The sequence below is a fragment of the Scyliorhinus canicula genome, chromosome 19 (assembly GCF_902713615.1).
Source record: "Scyliorhinus canicula chromosome 19, sScyCan1.1, whole genome shotgun sequence".
Lineage (NCBI taxonomy): Eukaryota > Metazoa > Chordata > Chondrichthyes > Carcharhiniformes > Scyliorhinidae > Scyliorhinus > Scyliorhinus canicula.
Genome location: NC_052164.1, coordinates 21,225,371 through 21,250,671, shown reverse-complemented (window position 1 = coordinate 21,250,671; position 25,301 = coordinate 21,225,371). Strand labels below are relative to the sequence as shown.

At 40.7% G+C, this 25,301-nt stretch overlaps 1 protein-coding gene across 2 annotated transcripts; it reads right to left on the bottom strand.

The window, feature by feature from the left end:
* Positions 1-924: 924 nt before the first annotated feature.
* haus7 (HAUS augmin-like complex, subunit 7) lies at positions 925-24,958 on the bottom strand. Of its 2 annotated transcripts, XM_038779057.1 has the most exons (10): positions 24,829-24,958; positions 18,162-18,277; positions 16,688-16,770; positions 12,307-12,368; positions 10,000-10,109; positions 7,148-7,297; positions 6,299-6,401; positions 5,759-5,965; positions 4,005-4,116; positions 925-1,097 (listed from the first exon to the last, which is right to left on the bottom strand). In XM_038779057.1, exons 1-10 carry the CDS (start codon positions 24,883-24,885, stop codon positions 1,018-1,020), a joined length of 1,080 nt encoding a protein of 359 aa, XP_038634985.1. In that variant the 5' UTR covers positions 24,886-24,958; the 3' UTR covers positions 925-1,017. The 2 variants fall into 2 exon arrangements, with proteins under 2 accessions (XP_038634985.1, XP_038634986.1); XM_038779058.1 differs by lacking the exon at positions 4,005-4,116 and having other exon boundaries at positions 930-1,097.
* Positions 24,959-25,301: the final 343 nt, after the last annotated feature.

The window sequence follows — 25,301 nt, the reverse complement described above, 5'->3', positions numbered from 1 at the left end:
GGATGTGGGCATTGCTGGCAAGGTCAGTATGCCCATCACTAATTGCTTTGAACTAAGTGGTTTGCTAGGTTATTTCAGAGGGCAGTTAAGAATGAACCACATTGCTGTGGGTCTGGAGTTACATGGAGGCCAGACCGGGGAAGGATGGCAGATTTCCTTCCCTAAAGAAGATTAATGAATCAGATGGGTTTTTGCAACAATCAACTATCAATGGGTTTCACACCTGTACCACAGTCACTATTACTGAGACGAGCTTTATATGCCAGATTTATTAATTGAATTTAAATTCCACCAGATGCTGTGGTGTCCATATAGTCTGAGCCTGGGTCTCTGGATTACTGGTCCAATGGCATTACCACTATGCCACCATCTTCCCAATTTATTCAATAGAATGGCAGCACAGTGATTAGCACTGTTGCTGCACCTCACCAGGGACCCGGCTTCGATTCGCAGCTTGGGTCACTGTCTGTGCAGAGTCTGCATGTTCTCTCAGTGTCTGCGTGGGTTTCCTCCGAGCGCTCCGGTTTCTTCCCACTAAGTCCCAAAAGACATGCTTGTTAGGTGAATTGGATATTCTGAATTCTCCCTCAGTGTACCGGACCAGGCGCCGGAGTGTGGCGACTCGGGGATTTTCACAGTATCTTCATTGCAGTGCCTACTTGTGACAGTAATAAAAATTATTATAAGCTGTTTTCAGGAAGATGGAAAACAGCAAAACTTCAGAAGTCACAAGTCATTTGGGAGAGCGTGTAAACCAATCATTAACCCAATAAAGGTTTCTGTAAAAAAAAAACATGTTCCACTGAAATAAGCATAGATGTTATATTCCACCAGTTAAGAAAATCTTATTTAACATCCATAAGAGTGAATAAGATGTTACCAGCAACTTTTGGCAAAATCAATGTACTGTGCAATAAATCAACATTCCAGTCCAGAATTTTAGTTTATTTTCAAAGAATAAATGAGAAGTGCTTTGCAGGTATCAACATTGAAGAAACACACTATGGACATACAGAACTACAATTTCACTATACATGGACTCCGAAAGACTGCTAGAAAGTCTGCGTATTTCTTCTTCATCTCTGTAACTCGTACCGCTGAAGAAAAATAAAAATGAATAATCAGATTCTTTGACAAATGCATGTGCTTAATATTCAACGTTAATGCATATTGATAATTTAGAAAACGTGTGTTGGAGTTGGCCGTTTGATTTGTCTCAACGTCACAATCTTTTTTAAAAACCCAGTTGTTTGTATTACATGTAACCTGGCCACCAACAAACTCTGTTTAATATAATTATTACTATTGTATGCAGTTGACTGTAGCAATGTTCATTTTTGGTCAAATGGCAAAGTAAGACCAGATAAAGCAACGTAATGAGCATAAATTGGATGAGCATCTCATTGCAATCAAACACAATGCAAGTAAAACATTTACGTTTGGTGACTTGGTGAAAAGCGTGTTTGAAAATCAAAAATGTCCAAAGGTCATCGGGCACTTCTAACCAGATAATTATGGAGGTCAGATTAGAGTAAAACTGATGCTGCAACATTCTTTTAGCTTCTTCTAAAAGAAGAATTTGAGAATATACCTAATACACCTGTTGCAATATTTTCATTTCACAAACTAGGTCACCCTTAAAAAGATTTTTTTGGACAATTTTAACCTGTATTTACAACAACAGCAGAATATATTTATCTCCACTATGTGTACCTTCACCAATGAATCTCTGATTCAGTGCCTTCACTGAGACCCATGCAAAATATGAGAGAATAGATACACTGCAACTGCTAGAATTACAGGGACAGCAATAAGATGTACATCATGACACTCACTGAAAATGTCCTCAACCACCACTGGATCATAGATTTGCATTGGCTGGAAAGCACTTTTGAGTTGTCCACTGGTTGTGAAAGAAACTATATAAATGCAAATCTTTCGTTGTATTTATTTTTAATTATAGTGACAATAAGATCACATTTCTTATCACATGGGGCCTCACGGTAGCATGGTGGTTAGCATCAATGCTTCACAGCTTCAGGGTCCCAGGTTCGATTACCGGCTGGGTCACTGTCTGTGTGGAGTCTGCACGTCCTCCCCGTGTGTGCGTGGGTTTCCTCCGGGTGCTCCGGTTTCCTCCCACAGTCCAAAGATGTGCGGGTTAGGTGGATTGGCCATGCTAAATTGCCCGTAGTGTAAGGTTAATGGGGGGATTGTTGGGTTACGGGTATACGGGTTACGTGGGTTTAAGTAGGGTTATCATTGCTCGGCACAACATCGAGGGCTGAAGGGCCTGTTCTGTGCTGTACTGTTCTATGTTCTATTTATCCTCCGGGATACAATACAAAAGCATTACATACAACCCAATAAAATTACATCTTATCCCATCCAATTTTTACACTGGTGCATTTCAGGTGCAGTTACATAAACATGTTCTTGTGAATATTTCTGTTCCCAATTATTTGCATCCTATTCATCTTAACCATATTTTCTGACCTCCATATTTTTTTCATTACAAAGTGCCTCTGTAACATAATTTGCCATCAATTCTCACCCCATCTACTAAGACTCATTCATGCTCGATGCCTCCAGACTCCGTAATTCTAATGCACTCCGAGTCAACCCTCCACTGTCCCTAAACAGCAGCTCACCGCAAATTACTGCCCTAATCCTGTTCTATACAATGTCTCTAACACCATCACCCGTGCCTCACTGCCTCTGATTGTAGTCTTTTGTGCAAACCCTTCCCCCCATGCATTGCCAGTTATGCTTAAGCAGGGTGCTTTTTCCAAGGGCCGATGCAGACTCAATGGGTCGAATAGCCTCCTTCTGCACAGCTAATATTATGATTCTGTGCCTTAAAGTACCTGGGCCGCAATTGCCTGGTTTACCTCCTAAAACTGCTCCAACTTCCCTTGCCTCTCCTACTTTTAAGGATTTTACTTAAAACCAGTCTTTTAGAACAAACTTTTGATCACCCCAATATTTCCTTTGTTGAGTTGATGTTCAATTAATCCATACATCTCTGAGGCAGCTTAAGTAATTTCCTTTCTATATTAAAGGCACCACATAAATACACCTTATTACCATGAAGAATAGTCACGTTATATTACAGTGAGTTTATGAAAGGGACTTTTCATAAACGTAACACTCAAGACAGCTAAAAGAATCCTCAGTCTGCCAGCTCGGTAGTTCAACAAATTCAGGCAGCAACGAACAGTCATGAGAAAGGTCTCAAGTTTCATGTTGTCTGTTGGCATGCAACAGGTACTGTAATTTATCCAACTCTTCCAAGTCACATCAGAGACAAGGCAAAGAAAAGAACAAATAGTGAGTTAATGCTCAACATTAGTGACCTCTGCAGGAAATGGTGCATGAATATCAGACTAAACTCCACTGAGCTCATACTGAGCCCCCAGTGATCAAATGGTCTAATGTTCCACTAAGCTGTGCACATGCATGGTCACAGAGCAGTCCGGCAGGTACCATGCTTCATGTTAAATGCTGCACTAGGGTAAGAAAGTTGACAAGAACGCAACAACAGCATGTGAGGAACATGCTGATGGATACTCATCATCATAGGTGACATGAAAAATTATCCAAAAAGCAATTACTCCAGGATGCTTGGGGCAATGGAACCAAGGCTACATGAATAATGATCCAAAAAGCAATTAGTCCAGGATGCTTGGGGCAATTGAACCACACTCTGGGAGGAGCACACTCCTGGTAAATAAGATTAGGGAAGGAATGTTTAAAAGCCAGCTGTGCATCAATACCTAAATACATAGAACAAATGAATTTATGGGGAATATTAGGTATAAGTATAACTTAAGTCATCTGATAAGAATGTGTGCAGAGATGTATTTTTATGTAACCTTACTGACAACTAAATTTATATCCCAAAGTCAAAGAAAATGAGACATACTTCCTCAATGTTTATGAATAATTTTGTGCTGGAAAAATCATGCAACATTAAAAGTGGTTTCCAGATTACTTTTACTTACGCAATGTTGCAACTTCACCACCTTCCCAGTTAATCACATCTTGTTGCAGTCCATTCACAATTGTCTCCAACTTTCTGCATGTGTCACTTATCTCCGCTAACGCAGCAAGCTCCTTTGTAAAGGGATGTATGAATACAGCAAATTACTAGCACTTCAGTATTCTGATATTGTTGAGACACTAAATTTTGTATCTTCAGCCATGTCAGTCACAATAAGAGCAGTGCCAACTATTGCATGCATAAACTAGAACTGTGCTAGTTTTGGAAACAAAATGCAAGACTTTGCGGCACCCGAGAGATCAATGACACTCGGTTCGCTTGGTTGGATAGTGGTCAATGAATTGGTAAAAAGGCCGTATTATGCCTGGTAACAGATGGTGACTGAGTCCTGCCTGAGTAGAATGATTTTGAGAGCCAGGGAGAAAACAGTTGCTAGATCTGGGCACTCAAGGGGAAGGAACTGCTCTCTCTCTCCCTCGTGTTTCCTCGAGAAAAGCTGTTGTATTTCTGAAACTGCAGAGGCCTGAATGAATCTACAGTGAAAACCATTACAGACTGGAATCAGAAATCTCGAACTGAAAGCCTCAAATGAAAGTGTGCCAGCAACAACCATTTGAAACAAAGACTCTTATCTTTTTACTTTACTTATTATTTAACATCCCTCTTCTCCCCTCAGTGTTTGTCTGTCTTGTGTGTAAGACAGAGGGGGAAGCAAGTTTAAGTGGGGGGTTAGGAATTTAAAAATAGCTAACCTGTTATATTTTCTGCATATTTAATTATCATTGCTGTTATCAAATTTATGTAATCAAACCATAAGTCTGCCTTCAATACATTCAGAGATAGATTGGGCGATTTTTCTCATGTAAAACCAGAACATTTCCATAGAAATTCAAAAGCTAGTATCTGCCATTACTATCATAAGCGATCCTGCCTCCTGGGACAGATGAGAATGGATATATTCGATGAGACGGTATTTCAAACAAATAATTCTGTTTAAAAAGTTTTTAAAAACACCCAAATGTTGTAAAGAACATAAGCAATGCACTTTATCAATTGTTCAAGTAGTTATCAGATGCATTCTTCCTCAAGTAAATAATTTCTCTAAAGGGCGGCATGTGGCGCAGTGTTAGTACTGGGATTGCAGCGCTGAGGACCCGGGTTCGAATCCCGGCCCTGGGTCACTGTACGTGTGGAGTTTGCACATTCTCCCCATGTCTGGTGGGTTTCACCCCCGCAACCCAAAGATGTGCAGGTTAGGTGGATTGGCCACGCTAAATTGCCCCTTAATTGGAGAAAAAATAATTGGGTACTCTTAAATTTGAGGAAAAAAATAAATAATAATTTCTCTTGCCAAAATAAGCAATTATACTATAGTTTTCAAAAACTGATACGCAATTATTTGGGCTACCTTTTTTAAAAAAAAATTTAGATTACCCAATTATTTTTTCTATTAAGGGGCAATTTAGTGTGGCCAATCCACCTACCCTGCACATTTTTTGGGTTGTGGGGGCGAAACCCACGCAGACACGGGGAGAATGTGCAAACTCCACACGGACAGTGACCCAGAGCCGGGACCGAACCTGGGACCTCAGCGCCGTGAGGCGGTTATGCTAACCACTAGGCCACCGTGCTGCCCTTATTTGGGCTACCTTGACAGTACAATACCTATTAAACAATCAATAATTAGAGGACAATAATTATGTTTAAATAATCTCAGGACTGCACTCTAAACTCATAAATAAGTAAAATACTTACATCAATACAAGCTGTCAAGAGTTTATGTACAGTTTTGCAGAGTGATCCAAAGTTGCAAAGTTGAGGTGGTGCCTTATTACAATGAGCACCAAATTCATGCTCAAATGCTAGGGAAAATACTGTCATCAGCTGATGGAAGTCAGAAAGGGTGAGTTTCAAGGTTTGAAAAGTGGTATCACTACTCTCTACGGGGCCCAGGAAAGCAACCTAAATAAAAACAAGGTTAAAATAAAAGTTACCAGCTGATGAATACCAAAAAGTATGAACAGAAATTAATACAAAATTAAATACTACTGAAGCTGGAAATTTTAAACAAAGATAGAAAATACTGCAACTACTCAGATCAGGCAATATCTGTGACCCTTCATCAGATCTTTTAATCACTGACCTGAAATGTTAATATTGTTTATTTCCACAGATTCTGCTGGACCTGCAACTCTCATTGACAAATCATTGACAGGTTCTTTCCTGCTATGCACAAACGCTAGTTTTTCAGGATGGATCAGCTATAAGAAACTTGAAATAAGCTGCAAATCTTACTGTTTTCTTCATCTCTTCGAGGTGTTGATTTGTTTCCTTTAATTCCTCAGAAAGTTTCATCAACAATTTCTCCATGGAGTCAATAGGAGGTGGGGAAAATTTCCTGAAATTATTTTTAGATAAAGAAAATAAATAGCAGCACACAGAATAGTTTGTCTCTATCATAGTTTGAATTTAATGCAAGACTTGACTACATTTTGCGTGCATCTACCTCAAAAAAATCCAAAGAACTAAAGCTAGGTTTCAGCTTTACATCAATGGTAGGACGCTATCCTTTGAATGAGAAGGTCATTGGTGCAAGCCCCTCTCAGAATCTTGAACATCTCATCTAAGCTTACACGCCAATGTACTACTGTTGGGAGTGCTGCAATTGTAGACACCATCTTTTGGATAAAAGGTAAGCAGAAGAACTCATCAAGCTTTCTAGGTGGACTTTAAAAACCACATGTTAAAAATTATAGAAAGGTTTTCATCCTCGTTCTCATATACATCGATTATATATTTTTGCATTGTAATTTGATCTGAATCAATGTGGATGAATGCAATGAAAACAAACTAAAAATCGAGATCCATGTTTTCCATTTCTAACATTATCTATTTTAGTTTATTTTTTGGCAATTTCAGTTGGCTATATTTCAAGTTTTCTTATATCAAACTTGTAGATTCAAAGTAACTTTTTGCACAGGTTCATCCCATCAATATATAAGCTATATGCTTTCTTCTAAGCTTTAGGAACAACTTCATGCACATTTGAGTGTCATAACAATAATTTGTAGGCAATAAATGTCAGATCAAAATCTGTAAAGAGGTTAAGATTGGTAAAGCAAAATTCTACCAAAGATCACTTGCTTTCTTCCTCGTGATTCAAAGTTGGCCTCAGTTCTTTTAAGAAGCCTGTGTGCATCAAGAGAGAGGTTGAACTCCAGATTTGCTGGCGAACGAAGATGGGGGTCATTTTGAACTTCAATCAGCAACTGGGAATTCCATGCATGAACAGAACTTAAAAGAAAATAAAAATTCATCAGCATGTTTTCAACTCATTGGCCCTGGATCCACTGGATATTCTCAGCCCATAATTTTAAGGGTCCATTTTAAACTTTTAACAGACAACTATTTAAAATGGAAAAAAGTATGTTAGCACCAAGCTTATGTTTAAATATGCATCTTGTACGATACTTCTCATTAATTTCAAATAGCTTTCACCAGTATTTAATCATTTGGTTTTAAGTGCTCTCTCTGCACTTTAACCAAGTCTTTGTATAAAAACAATTGATCAAAAGTACAGGTTGAGCATCCTTTATCCAAAATTCCCAAAACTGAAAAATTCAGAAATGCACACTTTTGTTCAAGTGCTGATATGATGTCAAGAGTCCCCGGGCGGTGCGCAGGTGCCAACGTGCTGCAGATGCACATTATAATCCAAAATCGAAAATATTCCAAAATCCCATATACACTCAGCCCCAAACATTTTGAATAAGGGGTGCTCAACCTGTCTAAAACTAGAATTGTATCATTGGGTGTTCTTCATAATTCAAATAGATTTGTACAAAAGTTTCATATCACCATCTGACTTCATTGAAATCTCAGCTGAAGGAGGCTATAATGCAGGTGTATTAATATTTCATACTACTACCATTATACTTTATTAAAATCCTACAAACAGTGAAGAAGGAACTTTAAAAAAAAATTAAAGTAACTGATAGAAATCAGCTTTTCTGGTTAGCTATAGATGAGGTAGATAAAAGGTTTAATTCAAAAATCATCAAGAGTAATTAACTAAATCATATTAACCATGAGAGTGAGGAAAGCCAAAAAGCTGGGAACTAATCAGATAAGACTCTCAATTTTCACATTCTGCAAGTTGCTTGGGACTTGCTAGAGAATCCAAGGCCAGTGACGTCAACTGGCCCAAAAGACTCCATTGTATGCAGGTGCAGACTCCATTGTATGCAAGCCTGGACAGTTCCGTTTCCATGATAACAGTCAGTCAGGGTCATAATAACTTTCCGAAAACTGTGTTAATCTAATTAATGTTAGAGGCATAATTGGCAAGCCAGGGTATGGAGAATTACACCAAAACATTTATCTCATAAATTGACAGACAGATAGTTTGGCCGAATTGAGAGAATTATAAATTAGTTAAAGCCAATCACAGCTGTGAAGAAGGCGAAACTTTAAGATACTGATCTCCTTAAAAATCAATGGTCGGGAGGGGAAAATCCATTCCGGAATCAATCTATCACTTCCTAAAACCTATTTCTTTGCTGCTTGCTTTTGCTAAATTGACATTTTTCTTTTGTTTAAATCAATCAGTAATTTTGATTTGTATCATGATTTGAAGAATTACGACGATTTGTATTTTAAACTCAACCACTGTATTCGCTAAAGACAATCAATCTGACCTCAGTTTGTATTGTAACCAAACGTTTATCAGTAGACACTAAAGCTGACAAATAAAGTTCAACAAAACTTTGCCAAAAAGCACGGCCGGATTTCTGTTATTTGGGAACTTATTTGAAGTTTGCACATTCTCCCCATGTTTGCTTGGGTTTGTCCCCCACAACCCGAAGATGCGCAGGGTAGGTGGATTGGCCATGCTAAATAGCCCCTTAATTAGAAAAAATGAATTGAGTACTCTAAATTTATTTTTTAAAATTACAAAATTAGAAGATTTCTTCTGGCCCTGCACATAATCAAAACCAATTAAGACCACAAAGGTGCTGGGTTAAAGAGCACTGGATAATTGGAGAACAATGCACATGCATTTAGACCTTATTTCAATAGATTCTTATTTTATACTTTTTAATAATCTAATAGCAACGTTTGCAGCCATTTTTTAAGCAGAGCAGAGTTGGTTAGAGTAAAGCAATTTCTCTAAAGTACAAGCTGAGGAGTTGGAAGACACAAAAGTGAAGTAACTGGTGTGAGACTAGTTACAATGTGACACTTGGCATTATAAATGTGGACAAAGAAATTTACAATGGGGGAAGAATTGACACAAGATTCTAAGTACTTTTTATCTTCCAATATACTTTATAACATAAACACTTCACTCTGTACTTTAAGGAAAACAAAGTTCAGCTTCAGTATGTTACTTGATCCAGACAGTGGGTAACACAGCAATGCAGGTCATGAATTTGATACCCAATGTCCAGATAGCTGACTTCAGTTAGGATAGCTGGAGAAATACTCTAAAAGGCAACAGGTCCCCATGTTGGAGTGGCAGAAATCCTTCAGGGCTCCTAATCACTCCACTGGGATCCCTCGAGGTGTATGTACATGTCAGTTATCAACAGGATAATCCATCACTTTCTTCACCATACCCCAGTCAGTCTACTGACACTTGCGGAAGGCTCACAATGAAATAGGCAGTCCTGAGATTAAATGTAGTCCAGTTTGGACTCAATGCCTTCAGGAGAGGATGATATGAGAGAAAGGACAAATAAGTACTTGCTGTAATCGGGGAAGGGAAGTAGGCGTGGACAACTGGAGTGTTAGAAATAAATGCAAATATTTATGATATATTAATTTTTGAACTAGCCTGCAGAATTGTAATCTACATCAATCCATGACTGATTTATACAGGTCTTGAAAGGTAAACAGGGAATAGACATTTTTTTTTAAAGAAACAAAAATGATAGAAATATGAAACAGAATGGCAAAACAACATAAATGCACTTACACAATACTGTTCTGCTTACCTAATACCTTTTAAATCTGTGGGTGTAGCTTGAGTAATTTTTTCATATTGTTGGAGGCCACTCAGCATTTCATCCATCATCACTAATTGTCTATAATGACTTGCTTGACCCTAATATCCAAACAAAAATATCACAACTTGTAATTCTTAGTCAAAGCGGCATTTAAGCCACATAAAAGTAACAATAATATTCACTACCTTTTAATCAACCTACTTCTGCAAACAATGTTGTGTGCACCCATCTAAACTGCCACAACTAAGCAATGGCATGCAGAACAAACTGGGTGGCAGGTTAGCTAAGCATCATGGAACTTAGAGAGTCCACATAGATACAGTGCCAACACAAGCATGTTTAGGTCAGTGGTACTTCATGATACCAATACAAAATCCATGACATGCAGGACACAGAGGGTGCCTGACAATATCTTAGTAATGGGGTTATTAGCCCATGCTCTTAATGCCCATCAGAAATATGGAGAGATGGCCTTTGAGCAGATCTAGCAAATCAAACTGGGCACCCATGAGCCACTCTGGGCCATCAGCTGCAACAGAACAGTATTTAACAATCTATTACCTGTGGGTCTGGTATATCCCCAAATCTACCATTACCATCAAGTCAGGGGACCAATCCTGGTTTAATGAAGAGTGCAAGAGAGCATGCCAGGTGCAGCACCAAGCATACCTATAAATGAGATGCCAACCAAGTAAAACTACAAGAGAAATACATAATAAACAGTGGAAGCAGCATGTCACAGACGTAACCAATCCCACAACCGACAGATCAGATCAAGCTTTACAGTCCTACTGCATCCAGTTGTGAATGGTGATGGACAATTAAATAACTACCTGGATGAGGAGGCTTCACAAATAATGTCATCCTCAATGACAGGGGAGACCAGCACACCAGTGTGAAAGACGAAGCTGATGTGTTTGCATTCATCTTCAGCCAATAGCGCCAAATAGATTATATATCTTGGCCGCTTCCTGAAGTCCTTAGCATCGTAGCTAACAGTCATAGTAAATTTAATTGGTTATTTTATCTATGGCATCCCATCCATCACAACATGGGATGTGAGAATAATGGTTCAATGTAATAATAATAATAATAATAATAATAATAATCGCTTATTGTCGCAAGTAGGCTTCAATGAAGTTACTGTGAATAGCCCCTAGTCGCCACATTCCGGCGCCTGTTCGGGGAGGCTGGTACGGGAACCATACCATTCACAGTAATTCACAACTCCTCAGGTACTGAAGCAATCAGTGCTCACATGAAGGCCTGGACAACATACAGACTTGGGTTGACAAGTGCCAAGTAACATCTACGCCAGGTAATGACCATTTCAACAAGACAGTATCTAACCATCTCGCTATGACGTTCAATGGCATGACCATCATCAATGCATAGGCCCACTTCTGATCTTGAGGTGGAAGGAAAGTCACTGATGAAACAGCTAAAGGAAGAATGGATCATGGCTGTAATGACATAATCAAAACTGAGCATCAGTGAGCAAGCTATTGCTGTAGTGCTGCTTGATCGCATCCTGACTTGGCTATTCCTTCAGTGTCGCTGTGTCAAAAGCATGGAACTCCTTTCCTAACTGCAGTGGGTGTACCTACAGTAGATGGAGTGCGACAATTCACAATGGCAGCTCACCACCACCTTCTCAAGGGCAATTAAGGTTGAGTCAGTGGCATTCACATTCCATGAAGAATTAAACAGAAACTTGTGCTCATCACAGCCCAGTAAACTAGACTTCAAATGGACACATTGTGCTTCTTTTCATAATACTAAAAACTAGTGAAATTGCAAAGGAAGTCAAATTCAATCCTTCGACTACTGTGAAAGCGCCATAGTCCCAGAGAACAATAAGCTGCTTTCCCCTTTGAGGAAAGAGCTGACTGGTGGTGATTTAACCGGAGGGTCACCACACCTCAGGAGAGGGGGAAAGGTTGAGAAGGTGCGGTCTTCATGGATAACTTCAGCCTGTATGGGAATTGAACCTGCGCTGTTGACATCACCCCTCATCATGAACAAGTCCCCCAGCCAACTAAGCTAACCGACCCCCTCAGGACTACTACACAGTAGTTTCAGCTGAGTACTGGAGAAATTCCCAAATCAAGATGCTAACGAAGAATACAAGGGGATAACTTAAGCAACTGACTGTTAAATTATCCATACATCCAAGGAGCTCAGCTGTACTACCCTAGTACATGACCTCTGGGGAATGTGAAATCTAATTTTAGTATAGCCTAAACATTAAGGTAAAAGGTACCTTCTTTAAAAAAAAGCAAGAAGATACATTACCAAAAAGAGATCAACGTCTTCAATATTGCAGACTCCCAACATATACCCAAGCCAGGCCATTTCTGTGAAACAGAGTAAGTATGTTAGTATTTCTCAGAATAAAGCAATTTATATCAATTTAATGAGAAACATTATTCATTGTATTAAAGAATTAGCAGTCATTCTTGCAAACGTGATTGCAGTAGGTTCAGGAAATATATTTTGCTATGTATTCCTTTGAGTATAGAAAACCAAGCAGATAATTGATGTATTTAAAATGTTAAAAGCATTTAATAAGGGAGATACAGAGAAACTATCTCCCTGATGGGGTAATCTTAAAACTAGCACTATATCTTCAGTGAAATCAGGACACACTTCCTCCCCACATATCTAAATATAAAAATATCCACTGGTTCTCTCTTATCTACTCTGCTAGTTACATCCTCAAAAAACTTCAACAGGTTTGTCAAACATTTCCCTTTCATGAATTCATGTTGACTCTACCAAACCCAATCGTTATTTTCTAACCACCACATCCTTTACAATAGATTTGAGCATTTTCCATTCTACTGATGTCAGCAGTAGGTCTGTAGTTCCGTTTCCTCTCTTCCTCCTTTCCTAAATAGTGGGTTTACTTTGCTCCCTTCCAATCTGCAGAAACTGTTCCAGAATCTATAGCATTTTGGAAGATGACCACCAAAGCATTCACATATCTTTACAACCACCTCTTTCAACACTCTGGGATGTAGACAATGAGCTCCAGGGGATTTATCAACATTCAGACCCATTAGTTTCTCCAAAACTTTTTCATCAACAAATTTCTTTCAGTTCCCCACCATAAGAATTTCATAATTTTTGCATGTTTTATTGTCACAAGTAGGCTTACATTAATAGTGCAATGAAGTTACTGTGAAAATCCCCGAGTCGCCACATTCCTGCGCCTGTTCGGGTACACGGAGGGAGAATTCAGAATGTCCAAATTACCTAACAGCACGTCTTTTGGGACTTGTGGGAGGAAACCGGAGCACCCGGGGAAAACGTGCAGACTCCACACAGACAGTGATCCAAGCCAGGAATCGAACATGGGACCCTGGTGCTATGAAGCAACAGTGCTAACTACTGTGCCACTCCATTTGTGCCTGTCTGCCGATTCTCTTGTATCCCTGGAAGATTTTTTGTATCTTCCTCTGAAAAGACAGCACAAAGTATTTTGTTGCCCTGTAAATTTCTTATTCTTCTTTATAAATTCTCCTGTCTCTGCCTGTAATGGCCCCGCATTTGTCTTTACTAATCTTAACCTTTTTACAAACCTATAGAAGCTTTAACAGTCTTTCTTATGTTTCTTGGTAGTTTACTTTCATATTCTATTTTCTCTTGCCTTCTCAGTTTCTTAGTCCCCCTTTGCTGAATTCTAAAATGCTCCTAGTCCTCAGGACTTGTTGCTTTACTTTTAAGCAACTTTACAAAGCCCATTCTTTTGGTCTAATGCAATCTTTAACCTCTATTTTTAGCCATGGTTGGGTCATCTTTCCTGCTGGGGTTCTGTGTCTCAAAGGAATGTATATTTGTTGGAAACAAGGTGTTAATTGGTAAACCACAGAGAAAATGCTGGAAAATCTCAGCTCCCTGACCCTTTGTCAAAGCCATCTGGACTCGAAAAGTTAATAATATAATAATAGCTTATTGTCACAAGTAGGCTTCAGTGAAGTTACTGTGAAAAGCCCCTAGTCGCCACCATTCCGGCGCCTGCTCGGAGAGGCCGGTACGGGAATTGAACTCGCACTGCTGGCATTGTTCTGGCATTACAAGTCAGCTCTATAGCCCACTGTGCTAAACCAGCCCCTGGAAGTTAGCTCTTTTCTCTCTCTACAGATGCTGCCAGACCTGCTGAGATTTTCCAGCATTTTCTCTTTGGTTTCAGATTCCAGCATCCTCAAAATTCTCTCATATTATGGTCACTCTTTCCTTCAGACTCCTTTACAAGATGACTAATTAGCTCCTTCTCATTGCACAATACTGGATCTAAAATAGCCTGTTCACAAGTTGGTTCCTCAACATATTGTCGAGAAAACCATCTTGTATTGGTACCAATTGGATATGCATAATCTATGCATAGATTGAGGTCCCCCATGATTACTGTAATACCCTTACCTTTATTTCCCTGACTTATAACATGCCCTACATTACCACTATCTGTCTTGTAGCTCTTAAACAATTACGATCAATGTTTTACACCCCATTCTGTTTCTTAGCTCTAGCTATTCTGATACTACATCTTGATTATCTGATCTACGATCCTCTCTCACCAAGGTACTCATCTCATCTTTTTTAATTGATCTACCCCACCTCCATTTCCTTCTGCCTATCCTTCCTAAATGTCGAATAACTTTCAACATTCAGTTCCTAACCTTCATCATCCTGCAAACATAATAGCAATTAGATTGCACCTTTTACCTCCATTTGTGCACATTCAGAAAGGGTTCCTTTAATTCTGTCTTATTATTTTCACAATTCTAGCCTTATCTGCTGGTGCACTCTCACGCTTGCACTGCCACATTCAGATTACTGAATCGCTTATTGCTTTCTTCCTCTCTTGACTTGTCCTCTCTCTTTATCACATCTTCCCTGACTTGATACCTTTCCCCCAATATTTAATTTAAAGCCCTCTCCACCACCGTAGCTTCATAATTCACCAGTACGCTGGACTCAGCTTGGTTCAGGTGAAGACTGTCCCAATGATACAGCTCCTGCTGCCCCAATACAGGTGCTAGTGCCCATGAATCAAAACCCATTTCACCCACACCAATCTTTGAACCCTGTATTTAATCTTGTAGTATTACCACCTTTTGAGGTTCTGCTTCTTAATCAACCCCCAGCCATTCTTACTTTATAAGCAGAACGTCTTTCCTAGTACTTACGTCATTGGTGTGAAAATAGACCATAACTGGATCCTCTCCCTCCCTGCACCCTCCTTTCCAGCCCAGAATAGATGTCCCAAACACTGGCACAGGCAGGCAAAACAGCCTTCTGGACTCTCGCACTCAACTGCAGAGAACTGCGTCAATCTCCCTGACTATACTATCCCCTACTAGCACTACATTCCTATTAATTCCCCCTACTTGAATGGCTTCCTGTACTACGGTGACACAGCGAGTTCGCTCATCCACCCTACCATCCCCATTTTCATCCATACAGATGCAAGAACCTCAAACTGTTGGACAACTGTAAGGACGGAGGCTCCCCCACTTCTACTTTCTTGATTCCCATACCTTGCAGACACACCCTCTTATCCCTGACCATGGATCAAATCGGGCGACCTCATCCTAATGGGTGTGTTTGGCTCCTGGAACAAAATGCTCAGGTACCTCTCCCCCTTCCTGATGTGCTGAGGAATTTGCGACTTGGCCTCCAGCTATGGGTCGAAGTTCCTCCAGCTGCAAACACTTACTTCAGATGTGTATGCCTGAGCTACACTGGTGTCCACCAGCTCCCGCTTTCTACAGCTAACACATAGCACCTGCACTGCCATATTTAAATATGAAATAAACACCATAATCAGTAAAGTATAAATGTCTCCAATTCTGCCTGTGCTTATATTATTTCAATAAATTTTCTACTTACTCTGCTTGAAATTCCCCAAGATAAATAGGTAATACTAACCAACCAATCTAATAAGTGCAATTACAAATAGTGAACCTTATTAGTACTAATCAAACCTAAAAATTGTCCGAGTTTTGAAAGACAAGTGAGACAAATATTCACCAATCAACTACCTGTTTTCCTGTGATGCTAGAGTTAGATTTTTCTCAGAATGCAATCAATACATTCTGGAACCACAGATGGAATAGCTCTTTTGGGTGCTCCGGTCTGTCTCTAGGTCCTCCTCTCGCCTGCTTTTCCAAGTGCTGCTGTACGTCTACAAGTCCTCATCTCTCTGTTTGTCTTCTACCGACTCATTTAACGGCACTCGCGATTAAACAATTATTCTTTCACGGCCCATTCTATTGCTCCATCAAATGTATTAATCACATTACTGTTCATGTTATTACACCTGACTTAAAAAGGTGCAACTTTTATGGGATTTCAAATGGCGATGTGGGGGCTAGAAATTAGAAATTCCCACTGATTTCATGACCACCCACTCTATGTTAACAGGTGAAGGGGACTCAACAACACAGCCTGCGTCAAACCCTAAGTCATAGAAAGCAATTTCAGGATCTTATGCTATTTCCACATGCCTGGCATTCTGAAGTTACAACCTGTTTTAGAGGGGCAATTAGGCAAAGGTTGGCAGTTCACAGTATCCCCTCACCCACCCACCCTTCACAAAATCTGGTCCATGAACATTGCAAAGTGTAAAGTTCTGATGTATGATTGTCAAAAAATAAAGAAAATATCCTACTTTTTATTACAAGATCTGTTCCATAGTCTTGCATGGAGTGAAAACGAAGTTCTGCGAATTTTCTTTCGAGTGGTGGATAGCAGCTATAAAATGTGAAAGAAATGATTTAACCTTTAATTCCATCAATATTATGACACATTAGTATGTTTATGCCAAGCACTTAAATTGTAGTAATCCTACATAAATGAATAGCAAAACCAAATCAATGCCTTATTAAGAGTTAAAACTCAGTACACCAAGGTCAAACATTTGGTCTCTGTGGGCCTTTTGGCACATGACATGAAGTGTCTCAGGCAATAAATTGAGTTTCAAATCATGTTGCCATCAATCTGCTTATATCACAAATGAAAATACCAACAGATTTGGATGGACTAGTTAGGATTTATGCATCAATCAGAGGGCAGCTGTAAGAACATCCCTGTTGCATATCTTCAGGCACACAGTATTGAAAAAAAAGTGAAAAATCATAGAATCCAGACAGTGCAGAAGGAAGCTATTCAGCCCATCGAGTCTGCATCGAACCTCTGAAAGAGTGCCCTACCTAGGCTGCAAGCCCTATCCCTGTATCCCCACCTAGCCTGCAAATGAAAACAAAGCAAAAACCATTTGGGCTTTAGAAATGCACATGATCTATGGGAATAGTTTGTGCACCCTTGCCGAACACTTAGTTTTCAAATGAATGTTGCTTTCCTTCTCTCAGGTCAGGTACATCATGGGTTAGAGTAAAATGCCTCCACATGGCTCCAACAATGTAGTTTAGCTTCAGAATAGCAGCTCCCCTTATTGTGTCAAATTACATCTTCACTTCCCACATCAGTCATTCATGAGGCTGTAGTGATAATATTTCCTGAATTTTGAAAAGATTTTGTTGGATCTTAATATAAGAACAGAACTGTTACGGCCTAGATTCTGTTCACTGGGGATCCTTACAACTTTCAGGTGGCACAGATGAAAAGTCAGTCCTTATAAATATTTCCCTGTAAAGAATTCAAGACAAGCACACCAGATTAGCATCCTGGCCAACAACTAGCTAATATCTTCCGTGGCCCAGCATAAAATATAACATTAGTTTGGGGGCTCACCAACTATTAGAGGCTACAACATGGTAACTTAGAGGCACAGATGTGGCTTTCAACTAATCCATGGTCACATGTTTTATAACAAAGACTTCCCAATATTTAACAGCTAGGTTATAAAGGTGACTACTTATTTCAAGGCTATAACAAGCACAATAACAACAAATAACATTGTACTGTCGAGTTCTTCCGTTTTCATTATCAATTACTAACTGCAACAAAAAAAATGGAATACTGTTGGGATCATCAAGCAAAACTAAGAAAGTCCTATCGTTTAGGTCAAATTATAGGCTCCACATAAGACGCTATCCCACATTGCTCTATTCTTTAAAGATAAAATATTCACATTTTATAAACATCGAAGACCATTAAAATACACATTGGAGACCATTGAATACCTGATGCATAACCATTCTAAGATTTGTAGTCTGTCCACTCCTGGTGTGCACAGCAACTGAATAGCTGCATCTGAATCATTCACACGAATTCCTTCCAGAAATGGACATTTCAGATTCTGAAAGATCAATAACTAACATTAGGATAAAGCAAGGGGGAACCATTCTAATGCAATGGAATGTCATATTATTTTTGCACAGATGCTGCATCATGCCAAAGCATAAATGGAACTTGCACTCGTCAAGATAGTAAGAGGAAGATTCATGAATTGAGTAAGATCAAGACTAAAAATAAAATGGGGGAAAAATAAAGTAAATTAGATAAAAGGGGAATTGATGTAAGTGCATCTGTTTGAAGGTGTTTTGATATGCTAATTTGCTGAGCAGCAGGAAAGCAAGTGTTTACCTAAGTGACTAGGGTTTGAACAATGGCGTACAGAGATAGGTGTTAGAACTGTAGAAGAGGCAGGTTCAAAGTGGTTGCACCTATGTGATAAAAGCCTTCTCCAAGGGGTCATCTGGATAGGAGGGAAACACTATATCCATACCAGGATAACGCAAGGGAGGAGCAGCTACTACCATAGCCACACCCAGATGAAAGTCTTACAACACCAGGTGAAAGATGGCTCTCCTAAAAACAAGCTGTTGCTGAAAGCTGATGGTTTTAAAACTCAAAGAGAAGAAACACTATGCTGAATTGAAAAAAGGTTTTCTCAAACTGAAAGAAACTTACAGGTAGTAACTATGTGTGGAATTTAGCTGAGTTATATAATATTGGATGTTGTTTGGGAAAGGTGCATTTCTCAGAGTTCAGGATCGTAGCTAGCTGGGAACAGGGGTTAACTTCCATAGAACCATATAATTCCTGCAGTGAAGGAGGCCATTCGGCCCAGAGAGACAGCACCAACCCTCTGAAAGAGCATCCTATCTAGGCCCACACCCCAGTCCTATCCCCATAACCCCTCCTATCTTGCACATCTCGACACCAAGGGACAATTAGCATGGCCAATCCACCTAACCTGCACATCTTTGGACTGTGACGGGGAAACCGGAGCACCCGGCGGAAACCCACGCAGACACAGGGAGAAAGTGCAAACTCCACAGTCACCCAAAGCCAGAATTAAACCCGGTTTACCCCCTTTACCTGGCACAGTAAGGCAGCAGTGCTAACCACTGTTCCGCCCCATTTCATGAGATACTGTGTGTATTATCACGTTTAACCATACTGTTGTATGTTGTAGTCTTTGTTGCGTGTTTCTTTTAAGTTAATAAATATTCTTTAATAATTGATTACAACAAAACTGGACTGTTTCTCACTGGTTTTCCCTATCTTTACTCACATTGCACCAAATTAAAAATATACACCACTAAGAACCAGTGTTCCAAGTTATGTTTCTGAGTTTTGGTATACCTTCACATTTAACATCAACAGGGTTCTTAACACACTAAAGATATAAATATAAATTCCATCTTAATTTCATTTGTAACTCCAGCCCAACTAAAACACAGGCGGTGGAAGAGGTTGAACAGCTTTTCTCTACTTTTTGTGTAATAGTTTCAATTTATTTACAGAATATAAAATGCTATGGATTTCACTATTTTAATTATCAGCTTAGCTTAAGGACCCTAAATCAATCTCGGCATATATTCCAAGCACATGCATGTGAGACATAAATAACTAAAAACCATAACAATCCTTTCCTCCCCGGGATACACCCCAGGAGTACAAAATTCAAAACAAGCGAATTGCAGTACCACAAAAATCCCTTTCAACCCGCTATAATTCCACCAATGTGCATCTTGCTCATAAGACATCGGAGCAGAATTAGGCCACTCGGCCCATCGAATCTGCTCCGCCATTCAATCATGGCTGATATTTTCTCATCCCTATTTTCCTGCCTTCTCCCCGTAACCCCTGATCCCCTTATTAATCAAGAACCTATCTATCTCTGTCTTAAAGACACTCAGTGATTTGGCCTCCACAGCTTTCTGTGGCAAAGAGTTCCACAGATTCACCACCCTCTGGCTGAAGAAATTCCTCCTCATCCATGTTTTAAAGGATCGCCCCTTTAGTCTGAGATGCTATCCTCTGGTTCTAGTTTCTCCTACAAGTGGAAACATTCTCTCCATGTCCACTCTATCCAAGCCTCGCAGTATCCTGTAAGTTTCAATAAGATCCCCCCTCATCCTTCTAAACTCCAACGAGTACAGATCTACAGACCCAGAGTCCTCAACTGTTCGTCATACGACAAGTTCTTCATTCCAGGTATCATTCTTGTGAACCTCCTCTGCACCCTTTCCAAGGCCAGCACATCCTTCCTTAGATACGGTGCTCAAAACAGCTCACAATACTCCAAATGGCGTCTGACCAGAGCCTTATACAGCCTCAGAAGTACATTCCTGGTCTTGTATTCTAGCCTCTTGATATGAATGCTAACATTGCATTTGCCTTCATAACTGCCGACGAAACCTGCATATTAAACTTAAGAGAATCGTGAACAAGGATTCCCAAGTCCCTTTGTGCTTCTGATTTCCAAAGCATTTCCCCATTTAGAAAATAGTCTATGCCTAAATTCCTCCTTCCAAAATGCATAACCTCACACTTTTCCATATTGTATTTCATTTGCCACTTCACTGTCCCCTCACCCAGCTTGTGCAAATCCTTCTGCAGCCCTCTTGCTTCCTCAATACTACCTGTCCCTCTACAGATCTTTGTATCATCTGCAAACTTAGCAACAGTACCTTCAGTTCCTTCTTCCAGATCATTAATCCCCGTGTGTGCGTGGGTTTCCTCCCACAGTCCAAAGATGTACGGGTTAGGTGGATTGGCCATGCTAAATTGCCCGTAGTGTCCTAAAAAGTAAGGTTAAGGGGGGGGGTGGGGTTGTTGGGTTACGGGTATAGGGTGGATACGTGGGTTTGAGTAGGGCGTTCATTGCTCGGCACAACATCGAGGGCCGAAGGGCCTGTACAGCAGTACAGTGCTGTACTGTTCTATGTTCTAATGTATATTGTGAAAAGGTGTGGTCCAGGCACCGACCCTTGAGGCACACCACTGGTCACCGGCTGCCATCCGGAAAAAGACCCAGGATCTTACCCTTAACACCATAGGCTTTTAACTTATTTAACAGTCTCCTATGCAGCACCTTGTTGAAGACATGTTTGATTTGTGAGGGAATTTATATCTTTTAATTTGATTTGTATGTTTTGAGTAAAAAGCTGAACTGAAATTGAAACTAGGGCACGGTTTTAGTAAAAGGAAACAACGGCCCAAAATGAGCACGTTTAGCCACATGTTCTCCAGCGCTCACAGCGTCAAGAAACTATAAAATGGATATAAAATGCCACTCGCGTTAGACACGAGGCTTCAGCAGGGAATCGTTTTCTAAACAGAGGAGCTCCACTCGCCAGAACTCCTCAGTATAACAAAAGATCGGGACACCATTTTTAAATGTCATCCCGAACCTCCAAGGCCCCCGCGCATGCACCGAACCCCCCCCAAGCCGCAACACACTCTGGGAAGGTTCATTCCTGCACTCCCCCCAACACCCACGCAGGTCACATCTGGCCCAATCACAAGCGCACAAAAAATGCCAGCTTGGTACCTTTGCAGTGCCACCTGGGCACCTTGGCAGTTCCAGGCAGCACTTCCGGGGTGCCAGGCTAGCAATACTAGGGCGCCACCCTGATCAAAGGGCATGTAGTTGGGGGCCTCCAATTCCCTGGGAGACCCCCACAAGTGCCATTCCATCCAGTCCCCATTTCTGGAGACCAGTACTGAACAGCACTCGCCCGAGGTGAAGGAGATTGATCACATGCCTCGGTTAACTCGGGAATCGGCACATTAAAAGTGAGACTAGCTGTCATGTTTCAATATGTAGATTTGCTAAAAGGTGATCCCACCCACAATGAACCGGATTTACATTGCAAAATCTCACGAGATCGCATTAGATTTCACAAGGCGTTGCAAGCTGGGTAGATCCCGAGAGCGGAGTCTCCCGGCTTCAATCAGCCACATTGTGCCACAGCAAGATGCTTTTCGGGTGCAGTGTGGCCTTAAAATCATGCCCTGAAAGAGAAGCAGGAAAATTAAATATAAATGAAACTGAACTTCCCATTTTTAAAGAAAATCAAAACTAAACCTTGGTGAAAGATATAAAAGGACACAAATCAGTACAAGCGAGGAAGTACCAGTTGATGAGTCTGCTCGAGAACAGGCAAACTGAAGACGACGTTAAGAAGCGATCAGATCCAGAAACTGACAATAAACAAAGAGGAAATTGCTGCAGCTTTTTCTGTTACTTGAAGATAACAGTGGTGCATCGGCATCATCCATACCAGGAGCTGAGCAGGTTCTGCAATTTGTGGTGAAGACCGTGTCCATGGCACTCAGGTCGACTGGAGATCAGTTTAGCTCATGGAGGGGAGCTGAAACTCGTTGTGAGCAAGGCAGAGTTTGATGGACTCGTGATTCAGTGATCACGAAAATCTGAGTGGACTGCTAAAACAATTCAAAAGATGTGTCTTAATTGCATCTGCCTTTGAAGGTGCCATTTATAGTTTATGTTCAATCACAATTTGCCTGTTAATTCATATCTGACTCGTGAATTATAGAGATATAGGATTGACGATATTTCGTGTTTGTTTTGTCAACGGTTGTACAGTGAACATTCTTCTGTTTTATATCATGCAATTGAGGCTTTATTCTTTCAGCAAATAGCCAGGATTTTAAATTAACTACTTTATAAAAGGTTAATAGACTGTAACAGCATTTAAGAAATAAACAACGTGATGAAGAATATACTCACATTGGTATACTTTAATGAGAATTCTCCATGTGACAAGTCCACATTATAATCATAAATATTTACAACAGGAGTGTTTTATTTATTTTTGAAACCACACGCTTGAACTGGGGGAGAAGGGAAAGTAACTCGTATTCTTAACTGATACAACTTCAGGCATTACAGTGCTCATCTCCAGCCAATCTATACCCTTTACAAGGTTCAGGATTATGTTCAGGATTGATGTTTAAATGACTAATCATATAACTTTTGATACTTCATGCTCAATTTGTCCTTCTGCATTTTATTTAAACTAGACTTGGATCGCTTCCCTTCCCAAATACAGGTTCAGGAACAGCCACCTAATCTTCTCCACAATTGCTGGACCTTTGCGGGGAAATCCTACTAAAGATGTCTTGTTTAATGTGTGTGATGATATGATCTGCATACTCGTCTGCCATTGGGCCAGAACGTCGGCTTACCATTGGCCCTGGTCGGTCATGTGCCTCTCGACCGATTGGCCGAGAGGCTGAGTTAACCACGCCTCTATTAACGAGGTATAAATGCTCAAACGCCTGACGATCATCCCTTTCCACTGTAGACGATCACAGAGCTGTGTTCTAGTTAATTAAAGCCAGACTTTGGTAAATCACTCGCCTCGCGTGCAATCGATGGTACATCAATGTGGGCAACATGTTGAGAGTTTTCACCCTACCTGAACAAAATAATCATCTCAACAGCAGCCAAAAAATCATTTTAACCGTTGGATTTTGTATAAGCATAATTCACAAGTCAGTTTTTGGGCAACATGGTACTCAGAAATTCTGCAAATTAACACTAGACTGTCATACACCTGACTTGGAAACGGAAAATAGGAGCAGGAGTCAGCTATTCGACCCTGCTCCATCCATCAGGGCTGATCATCTTCTCTCAACATCATACAGGGTGACAGTGCTTAGCACTGCTACCTCAGCACCAGGGACGGGTCAACTGAACTGACGGATCTCCCCACATATCTTCTCTATGGAGTAGTATAACACTCCGTAAGCTTCACCCGATGACTGTGTCTATGTATTTACATGAAAATGAAATGAAAATCACTTATTGTCACGAGTAGGCTTCAAATGAAGTTAGTGAAAAGCCCCTAGTTGCCACATTCCAGCACCTGTTTGGGGAGGCTGTAACAGGAATTGAACCTTGCTGCTGGCCTGCCTTGGTCTGCATTCAAAGCCAGCGATTTAGCCCTGTGCTAAACAGCCTCTACATTGTGTATCTATTGTATGTCCCATGTTTTTTTTCATCTATGGAACGATTTGTCGGGACCGTACTCAGAGCAACACTTTTCACTGTACCTCGGTACACGTGACAAAATAAACACAAATCAATTCAGGCCTTGGTGTCTGTGCAGAGTCTGCACGTTCTCATGTCTGTGTGGGTTTCCTCCGGGTGATCCAGTTTCCTCCCACAGTGGTAAAACGCGCAGGTTAGGTGGATCGGCTATGCTAAAATTGCCCCTTTGGCGTTCCCAGGTGTGGTGGGGTTGCCGGGGGAAGGCCACAGGTTGACCACCCTCTTGAATGAAGAGGTTTCCCATCAAGGGTGCAGTCAATTCAATTCAGGGGGTTCAGCTACATTGTAATAACAGCCTGAATCTGAGAGCTCAAAACCCAGACGTGGCAAAGGAGGAGACAGTCCCAATTCACCTGATCATCATTCAAAGGGCAACCAGGGAGAAGGCTCTGGCTCCGTCCAGTTCACTTTGAATCCTGAGTTTATGTGTTGTTTATTTTTTTAATCGAGAGGAATCGCCCTAAACCCTCATGTCAAAGCTCTCCAAACTCTCCTCGAGCCGCCCACGTAAAAGTACCTCTCCCCCACCCTCTTACCAAGAGTTTTTGCATCACCCGAATCCCCAGCTGCGCCTCGCTCAAACCTGCCGCCATTACAAACGGTCACCCTGACAGGCGCCGCCGTTCTGGGCCGGGGAAGACGGCATCCTCGCCACCTATTGGTTCAGCAGCCGGTCAATCACAGAACCCCCTACTGATTGGTTAGGTCCGCCGTCAATCAACTATGTCCCGCCTCCACTGCAGCATTGGTTCAACAATCTGTCAATCAAGCCACTCTCCCTATTGATTGGTTAGACTGGCAATCAACGTAATCCCACTTTGCTAGACCATTAGCTTAATAGTCTGTCAATCACTTGCCCCCTATTGATTGGTTAGGTCAACCGTCAATCAACGATGTCCCGCCCTCCCTAGACCATTGGCTCAAAGATCTGTCAATCAATAGGTCCGCAGTCAATCAACTATGTCCCGCCCCTACTGGACTATTGGTTCAACAATCTGTCAATCAAGCC

Bases quoted from the DNA above. Each gene is read 5' to 3' on its own strand.
- haus7 (XM_038779057.1), bottom strand. From the start codon at position 24,885: ATGGCGGCAGGTTTGAGCGAGGCGCAGCTGGGGATTCGGGTGATGCAA. The intron at 18,278-24,828 runs GTAAGAGGGTGG...TTGATCTTTCAG, and splicing joins GGGTGATGCAAAAACTCTTG to AATCTGAAATGTCCATTTCT. The intron at 7,298-9,999 runs GTAAGCAGAACA...TTTTCTTTTAAG, and splicing joins ACAGATTTAAAAGGTATTAG to TTCTGTTCATGCATGGAATT.